General features: G+C 35.6%; 1 protein-coding gene across 1 annotated transcript; it reads left to right on the plus strand.

The window, feature by feature from the left end:
- Window positions 1–4425: 4425 nt before the first annotated feature.
- LOC133834268 (uncharacterized) lies at window positions 4426–7055 on the plus strand. Its single transcript, XM_062263828.1, has 2 exons — window positions 4426–6930; window positions 7050–7055. The coding sequence occupies exons 1-2, from the start codon at window positions 4426–4428 to the stop codon at window positions 7053–7055; spliced, it is 2511 nt and encodes an 836-aa protein (XP_062119812.1).
- Window positions 7056–10284: the final 3229 nt, after the last annotated feature.

The following is a 10284-nucleotide window of genomic DNA, read 5'->3' on the forward strand; positions in this document are numbered from 1 at the left end:
GTAACAACAGTTTACAAATCTAGTTTCATAACTAAGAAAGATATTTTTGTAACTAACATTTACGAAAATAATTTATTATTAAGAAATCGTAACCAAATTTACATAAAAATATTATACTTTTCCATATTGTTACAATATTGTACCTAAAATTACAAGAACCGTCATATTTATACTATACAACTTAAAAATATAAATTTAAGATATTCATTATTTATAAAACACTTTATTAAATATATATATTTATATAAAAATGCGGTTATAGAGTTGTGAAGTACAATAATTTTGTAAACAAGTTTTACATTTTTGTAACAACAGTTTACAAAACTAATTTCACAACCAAAAAATTTATTTTTGTAACTAACATTTACATAAATATTTATAAATTTATTTAACATGATTGTTACGAAGATTTACAAAACTAATTTTTTAATATTAAAATATATTTTTGTAACAAAAGTTGAAACTTGAACTAAATTATGGTTTTAGTTTAACATTGGTTATTGAGATTTGACTAGCTATAATTTAAAAAAATATATAATATTTTTTATTAGTATCTCTCCTACTACTATTAATATATGTTACAAAAATTCATTGTAACGCCCTAATTTCTCATAATATTATCGAGAACACAACGTTGAATCATAAACATAAATATTTTTCCTTTATTTAAGAAAATCATAATAAGCAAGGGGATCTCATGTCCTTACAAAAATAAAATGAGGTTTTTAACAAAATGAACTGAGCAACATTTGATTAAAAAAGAAAACATAAAGAAGATGCTTTGTAAATAAAGTCATAGGCCCATTGATCATTCCTCGACTATATGGTCCCCACGAATACATCACTAAGCTCTTAGGTCCCACTCGCCATCGACCATTCTAACCTCAATTATCTGCACAACAACATAATAAGGAGTGAGCTTCTAAGCCCAGTAAGGAAAATACAAACAAGCAATCACATAACCACATAGTCATAACAAACATACTGGATATCAACTTAATTAGGTCACCAAGCTCTTATGAAACAGGGACTTGGGGATGAGTTTTGATGCAAGATGGAAAGGTGGTCACATATGCCTCGAGATAGCTAAAGGAGTACGAGCAGCGGTACCCGACCCATGACTTGGAATTAGCAGCGGTGATTTTCGCTTTAAAGATTTGGAGGCACTATCTGTACGGAGAAAAGTGTGAAATCTATACAGGCACAATAGTTTAAAGTACTTCTTTACGCAAAAATAGCTCAATATGAGGCAACGGAGGTGGCCGGAGCTAGTAAAGGACTGTGATTGTGAGATTTTGTATCATTCGGAAAAGGCTAATGTCGTGGTAGACACGCTTAGTAGACGGAGTTACAGAAGAATATCAACACTTAAGGGGATAGCACAACACTTACAAGATGATATTAAAAAGTCTGAAATCGAGTTAATAACTAGACAACTAGTTGACCTCACGATCAAGTCAATTGTAATAACCAAGTTATTTTTTTTTTTCTCGTTAGTTTTGATGTGGATATGAGATGATTGCATAAGTTTGGAGACTTTAGTATAAAATATTAAGTAGGGAAATGTTTATTTTAGTATAGAGGTTTGAGCAAGATTTCATAAGTAGGGCCTTAGAATATTTCTAAATAATTATTTGACCATATTTTATGGGAGCATTAGAATATAATTTTATGTGTTGGAAATACACATAAAAGCATATAAATATATTTTGGGCTATAGTATGGGGTACTGAAACTTTAAGCAATTTAATTTAGTTTGGACTATAGTTTTTAATTAAGATTTAGTTATTTATTTTCTAAAACGTATATATATATATATAATTGGATGTTATGAGATTCTTGGAGGTTTAGACCTTATGCCTAAGTTGAGAAAATGATGGTATGAAGGACATGTGTGGGTGTAAATATATATATATATATATATATGCATAAGGTGGCATTGAAATGTAGAAGGCCACGTTGGGTTAGAGAATATATATAACTAAAGGAGGTTAATGGTAGGTTTTGAAATATATAGAAGGATTATTAATGAATAAAAAAATAATAAGTGAATGATAGCATTAGCCGTACAAAATGGAGAGAAGCTAGGAAAAGTAGCTTTAGTCTTGTAAATTCAAAATAAGGGATATGATAATATCTTTGGTCTGTTAAGATAGTTATAGAACAAATAGTGTTAATTAAAATAATAAATAGCAGCCAATGATACGTGGAATGTATTTATGAAAGAGTCAAAGAAAGTTAGTAGATTTTCTTTTGAAATTTGAATTTAAGGCAGACTTAACTACAGTAGGATTAGGAAATTTTGTTAGGACCTTCTCTATATATATATAGACTAAATGGGTGCGGTTGAATGATCTAAGCTACTATACTATTTCTTTCAAAATATTGATGCTATGAAATAGTGAGAGTGTGAGAGAGGATTAGAGAATCATTTGGGATTGCACCTTCTTTCGAGGTTTCTAGTAGTGTTCTATCAAAAAGATAAGGTACTTTTGTGTTAATATTTTATGGGTTAAAAATTATCTATTTTAGCTCATCTTCTAATTAGGTTTTCTTTTTATGATTATGATTTAATTAAGGAAGTGATACTCTTAAGGTGGCGCTTCTGCTATAGCATTTTAAAAGTTTTAGTTCGCAATCACTCATATTCTCGGGATTTCGAGGTAAGGAAATTAGGTAGTTATTTATGTTAGAATATGCATGTGTGATATGTTTGTATGGAATATGTATGGCTAACGTTACAGGGACAGGAGGGATTTTTACGTGAGGTAATGTGGCTCTAGTTTGCCTATTACGGTTATCTCTACCCTCATAAACTGTCTGTATTCGTTATTATGTATGAAGGGATATCCTTAGTATTTCTAGAATCATGTTTGGATTAAGCTATGATATTAGTAAGGTTATGTATGATTTTGTATGGCTATGTTAAACAGGAATATAACTATAATATGATATAATACTTGTTTAGAAACTCTCTACTATGTGTTATATGATTGTTATGCCTATGTATTTGTTTGCATTTCCTTACTGGGCTTAGAAGCTCACTCCTTATATTTTATATATGCAGATAAAGCCAGGTAGAATGTTAGAGTACAAGTTGATTCCAAGCAGCAATGTGTGTATCAGTGAGGATCATATAGCTGATGGTGGTCAAAAGGGGCACGCGCGTTTTTTTTTTGGCATTTATTATTTTAAATAAGATATTAATAAATGTTGCTTCGTTTTGTATTACTTTATGCATTAAAAATTCTAAAGTACATTTTCATTTTGACTGGGTACCCTATTGCATTGTTTATAATAAAAATGGCAACATTTATTATTTTATTTTCAATGTTTAAATTATTATGTGATTTTATTGTATAAATGCGGGCATTACAAGTGGTATCAGAGCCACGGCTATATCGATCCCGAACGTTCTCACGAGATACACACAATGGCTGGAAAGAGGGTCAACTTGTTACTCTATAAGTATGTTTAAGTTTTAAACAATTCTTGTGTTGTTGGAAAATGTTAATTTTTTTAGTTTGTTTCAGAAAAAAAAAAAAAAAGAGGAGGAGGAATACTTTATTTCAAATGGCTTTAAATGCAAATGATATCAGGGAGATTAAATCTTTGAGGAGAATTTGGATACCAGACGACGTCACAGACCCATTAGAAAGAGTATATCTAAAGATAGTGAAGATACACACTAAGATGCGGCAACTGGTAGAGACTAGATTGATATTGTTAAGGGCATATGAGAAATTTATGGTCTTACTGCATTCACTAGAAAATGAACCTATAACCAGCCTTAGACTAAAAGTGATATGGCAAGAACTGGAGGATGAGAGGGTAGCAGAACATGAAGAATATTTGAGGCTGATAGCTCGTTTTGCAAGAACAATTAGATACACAGTAATGCAGAAAGTAATAACAGTTGATGCTAATGGAGAGCATGAGACACTGGAGCCCAGAGAGCTATTTCTTGTTGAAGAGTCACAGTATATATTGGTTAATAGTGTACCCACTACTCCTTGGCATATTCACGATCCAAATGGGGATTATTTGGAAATAACTTATGACATGCTGGAAGATGGGTCTGATCTGGAGGATTAAAAAAAAAAAAAAAAAAAATAGAATAAATCGTTATGCTTTAGTCTTAGTACAACCCTTTAAAGTTCCTTTTTTTTATATATATATAAATAAAGATGTCTTTTCTTGGACGTTATTGTTTTTATTATTATTATTATTATTATTATTATTATTATTATTATTATTATTATTATTATTATTATTGTAGTGGACGTTATGTAAAAAGTTACTTTTCAATATAAATAAAGATGCCTTTTTCTTTTATATATATTTTAATGTCTTTATTAATGTATGTTATAGTTTTGAGATCTTTAAGATTTATTATTTCTTTTTTAAAGAAAAAGGACGAGATTTATGGATCCTGAGCCTAGAAGGTCAGTTCGCATTAACGGTCATGAAGCTGTTGGCCGAGGTGGGAGACCAGGAAGTAGAGGTAGAGGCAGAGGTAGAGGCAGAGGCAGGGGAACACCTGTTGCACCAACAACTGAAGCGGTTCCAGAAGTTCGAGCTGAAGATCCTGCGCCTGGGCAAGTGGACCTGGAAAGAGAAAACAGGCGACTGAGGGAGGATCTCAGAAGGAGGGAGGAGGAACTGCAACACCATCGACAACCAGTTCCACACGTCCAAGAACAACAACAACTATACGGAGGACTACCCCTGGCCCCATACATGCAAATGTCAAACCACTCCTACGAGTTTGTAAGTGAACGATTTCGTAAGCAGCACCCACCAAATTTTGAAGGAAGTACAGATCCGATAGAGGCTGAAGAGTGGTTAAGATCCGTAGAGTCTATATTGGAACATATGAGGCTTAATGATGAGGACAAAGTGTCCTGTGCAACGAGTTTGTTAAAGAAGGATGCCCGGATTTGGTGGGACGTAGTTAAACAAACCAGAAATGTGGCTACTATGACCTGGGCCGACTTCATTCAGGTATTTAACAAGAAGTATTACAGTGCCGCAATACTTGCTACCCGAGTAGACGAATTCATAGCCTTAGTCCAAGGAAACTCCACAGTAACTGAATATGCCCAAAAGTTTGATCGGCTAGCGAAGTTTGCAGCAGATTTAGTGCCAACAGAGACACTCAGAATCCATAGGTTTATGAGAGGGTTGAAACCTATGATTGCTCGGGATGTGAAGATGACAAGCTTTGGGGTGACCACTTATGCTGAGACACTGGAAAGAGCCTTGGAAGCAGAACTCATGGAGGATCGCATATGGAAAGAGGGGGCCGCTCGGAGAGAAGCTAAGAAGGGAAATTCAGTACAAGGCGATAACAAAAGGAAGTTTCCCGAGAACAAGAGTAATGAAGCTGAAAAGAAAGGAAAGACGAATGCAAGTAACAGCAGTGGTCAGAAGCAGTATGTAGAGTATCCCCAGTGCCCTAAATGCAACAAGAAACATCCAGGAGAATGTAGGTACAAGTCACGTGCGTGCTACAAGTGTGGTCAGAAGGGTCACATAAAGACAAACTGTCCACATGTAACTGAGCAGAAGAAGGATGAAAAATTGGTTCCGGCTCGGGTATTTTCCCTAACTCGGGGAGAGGCAGAAACTAGCAACACGGTGGTAACAGGTCAGCTATCTATTTCTGGAAAGTTATGTACTGTATTGTTCGATTCTGGAGCTACGCATTCTTTTGTTTCTATAAAGATGATAGATAGATTAGATAAACCTTATGAATACTTTAGAGATAGATTTGTTACGGAATTACCCTCAGGTGAGGTAATGATATCATCTAGAGGAGTGTGTGAGGCATCAGTCAGAATTGAAGATCGCGAGTTGCTAGCAAATTTAATAGAGTTGGATATAAAGGACTATGATGTGATCTTGGGCATGGATTGGCTCGCGAGACACGGGGCTACGATAGACTGCAAAAGCAAAATGGTAATCTTCAAGACTGAAGATGGAGGACAATTTGTTTTTATGGGAGACATGACAGGAGCTCGAGTACCGATTATCACGGCATTAGAAGCACAAAGGATGATTCGCAATGGGTGTCAGGCGTATTTAGCAAGTGTCGTCGATAAATCACGGGAAACACAACTTAGGCCAGAAAATGTTCACATAGTGTGTGAATTTCCTGAAGTGTTTCCAGAGGACCTACCCGGATTGCCTCCAAACCGAGAAATAGAATTCATTATTGAGCTAGCGCCAGAAACGAATCCGATTTCAAAGGCTCCTTACCGAATGGCACCAACGGAATTGAGGGAGTTAAAAACGCAGTTACAAGAATTACTGGATAAAGGGTTTATCCGACCAAGTTATTCTCCTTGGGGAGCGCCGGTACTGTTTGTCAAAAAGAAGGATGGGTCTATGCGCATGTGTATTGACTACCGGGAACTTAATAAAGTCACTATTAAGAACAAATACCCATTACCGCGAATAGACGACCTCTTTGATCAACTCCAAGGATCAACGATATTTTCAAAAATCGATCTACGGTCAGGATATCACCAATTAAGGGTGCGAGAAGAGGATATTCCCAAAACAGCTTTTCGGACTCGGTATGGACACTACGAGTTCTTGGTAATGTCATTTGGGTTAACAAATGCCCCAGCTGCATTCATGGACCTTATGAATCGGGTATTCAAAGATTTTTTAGACAAGTTCGTGGTGGTATTCATAGACGACATCTTAATCTACTCAAAGACTGTGGTCGAACATGAGGAACACCTTCGGTTGGTACTAAACAAACTAAAGGAACATCACTTGTATGCGAAATTCAAGAAATGTGAATTCTGGTTGGAAAAGGTAGCCTTTTTAGGTCACATAGTGTCTAAAGATGGAGTGGAAGTGGATCCTGCAAAAATCAAAGCTGTAAGGGATTGGCCAAAACCTAAGAACACAACGGAAGTAAGAAGCTTCTTGGGATTGGCAGGATATTATAGGAAGTTTGTTGAGGGATTCTCAAAGATAGCCACACCCTTAACAAATTTGACTCGAAAGCAACAAAAGTTTGTTTGGGATGACAGATGTGAAGAGAGTTTCCAAACATTGAAGGATAAATTAATATCTGCGCCAGTGCTATGTGTACCCACCAATAAGGATAAGTTTGTGGTATATTGCGATGCATCCAAACAGGGTTTGGGGTGCGTGTTAATGCAAAATGAAAAGGTTGTAGCTTATGCCTCAAGACAGTTGAAGGACTACGAGCAGAGGTACCCCACTCATGATCTTGAATTAGCAGCGGTGGTTTTCGCGTTAAAGATTTGGAGGCACTATCTGTATGGAGAGAAGTGTGAAATCTACACGGACCACAAAAGCCTGAAGTACTTTTTCACCCAGAAGGAATTAAATATGAGGCAGAGGAGATGGCTGGAACTGGTGAAGGATAACGATTGTGAGATTTTATATCACCCAGGTAAAGCCAATGTTGTGGCAGATGCTTTAAGTAGACGAAGTTATGGAAATCTGTCTAACTTAAAAGGTATAGAATGGACATTACAGCAGGAGATTGTAAAAGCAGGAATCGAATTGGTAACAGGAAGTTTGGCGAATCTCACGTTGCAGTCAACTCTATTAGAACAGATTAAAGGAAAACAAGGTGAAGATGATGCCTTGCTCAAGCAAATGGCTTTGGTACAAGATAACAAGGATGGGGAGTTCTCAATGTCAAAAGGGGGCTTGCTTTGTTATAAAGCACGTGTGTGTGTGCCAAATGATGATGATATTAAGAGGTCTATAATGCAGGAGGCGCATACTACGCCCTATTCGTTACATCCAGGATCTACCAAGATGTATAATGATTTGAAAACTATGTACTGGTGGCCAGGAATGAAGAAAGATGTAGCGGAATATGTAGCCAAGTGCCTCACTTGTCAGCAAGTGAAAGCAGAACATCAAAGACCTGCTGGACCACTCCAACCGCTAGAAATTCCTGAATGGAAATGGGATGACATAGCTATGGATTTTGTAGTGGGGTTACCTAAAACGACAAAGCAATACGATTCAATTTGGGTGGTAATTGATAGACTCACCAAGTCAGCGCATTTTCTACCGGTACGAACCACATTCACAGCTGAGAATTATGCAGAGTTATATGTCAGAGAAATAGTGCGACTACACGGGGTACCTAAGACGATAGTGTCTGATAGAGGCTCTGTTTTTACGTCAAAGTTTTGGGAAAGTATGCAACGTGCAATGGGTACACATCTTAAGTTGAGTACGGCATTTCATCCCCAGACAGATGGACAGTCGGAACGTACAATACAGATTTTAGAAGATATGTTGAGAGCCTGCGCTTTGGACTTCACAGGGTCTTGGAGTAAATATCTACCGTTGATAGAATTCTCTTATAATAATAGCTACCAATCTACTATAGGGATGGCACCCTATGAGATGTTGTACGGACGAAAATGTAGATCACCTTTACACTGGGATGAGGTTGGTGAAAGGCGATATTTGGGTCCGAAAGCAGTAAGAGAGGCTAGTGAAGCGATAGAAAAGATCAGGAAGCGAATGATAACTGCTCAGAGTCGACAAAAGAGCTATGCAGATTCCAAGCGAAGGGATATTGAGTTTGCAGTAGGTGATCAAGTGTTTTTGAAAGTATCGCCTATGAAGGGTGTTATGCGTTTTGGAAAAAAGGGTAAGCTATGTCCACGATATATAGGTCCATTTGAGATTCTGGACAGGGTTGGACAGGTGGCCTATCGATTAGCACTACCACCAGCACTAGCTGAGACACATAACGTGTTCCATATTTCGATGTTAAGGAAATACGTGTCAGATCCATCTCACGTGCTGAACTATGATGTTTTAGAACTAAAGCAGGACTTGAGTTATGATGAACGGCCAATACGCGTTCTAGAGAAGGGAACTAAGGAGTTAAGGTCCAAAAGTATCCCTCTACTTAAAGTCTTGTGGAGTAATTGTTCGGATAGAGAAGCAACGTGGGAGTTGGAGGAAGACATGAAGGAACAATATCCTGAATTATTTTGGTAAGTTAAATTTCGAGGACAAAATTCCTTTAAGGAGGAAAGATTGTAATAACCAAGTTATTTTTTTTTTCTCGTTAGTTTTGATGTGGATATGAGATGATTGCATAAGTTTGGAGACTTTAGTATAAAATATTAAGTAGGGAAATGTTTATTTTAGTATAGAAGTTTGAGCAAGATTTCATAAGTAGGGCCTTAGAATATTTCTAAATAATTATTTGACCATATTTTATGGGAGCATTAGAATATAATTTTATGTGTTGGAAATACACATAAAAGCATATAAATATATTTTGGGCTATAGTATGGGGTACTGAAACTTTAAGCAATTTAATTTAGTTTGGACTATAGTTTTTAATTAAGATTTAGTTATTTATTTTCTAAAACGTATATATATATAATTGGATGTTATGAGATTCTTGGAGGTTTAGACCTTATGCCTAAGTTGAGAAAATGATGGTATGAAGGACATGTGTGGGTGTAAATATATATATATATATGCGTAAGGTGGCATTGAAATGTAGAAGGCCACGTTGGGTTAGAGAATATATATAACTAAAGGAGGTTAATGGTATGTTTTGAAATATATAGAAGGATTATTAATGAATAAAAAAATAATAAGTGAATGATAGCATTAGCCGTACAAAATGGAGAGAAGCTAGGAAACGTAGCTTTAGTCTTGTAAATTCAAAATAAGGGATATGATAATATCTTTGGTCTGTTAAGATAGTTATGGAACAAATAGTGTTAATTAAAATAATAAATAGCAGCCAATGATACGTGGAATGTATTTATGAAAGAGTCAAAGAAAGTTAGTAGATTTTCTTTTGAAATTTGAATTTAAGGCAGACTTAACTACAGTAGGATTAGGAAATTTTGTTAGGACCTTCTCTATATATATATAGACTAAATGGGTGCGGTTGAATGATCTAAGCTACTATACTATTTCTTTCAAAATATTGATGCTATGAAAGAGTGAGAGTGTGAGAGAGGATTAGAGAATCATTTGGGATTGCACCTTCTTTCGAGGTTTCTAGTAGTGTTCTATCAAAAAGATAAGGTACTTTTGTGTTAATATTTTATGGGTTAAAAATTATCTATTTTAGCTCATCTTCTAATTAGGTTTTCTTTTTATGATTATGATTTAATTAAGGAAGTGATACTCTTAAGGTGGCGCTTCTGCTATAGCATTTTAAAAGTTTTAGTTCGCAATCACTCATATTCTCGGGATTTCGAGGTAAGGAAATTAGGTAGTTATTTATGTTAGAAT

This window comes from Humulus lupulus, chromosome 1 (assembly GCF_963169125.1).
Source record: "Humulus lupulus chromosome 1, drHumLupu1.1, whole genome shotgun sequence".
NCBI classification, from domain to species: domain Eukaryota; kingdom Viridiplantae; phylum Streptophyta; class Magnoliopsida; order Rosales; family Cannabaceae; genus Humulus; species Humulus lupulus.

Coding starts and splice junctions, on each gene's coding strand:
- LOC133834268 (XM_062263828.1), top strand. CDS start 4,426: ATGGATCCTGAGCCTAGAAGGTCAGTTCGCATTAACGGTCATGAAGCT.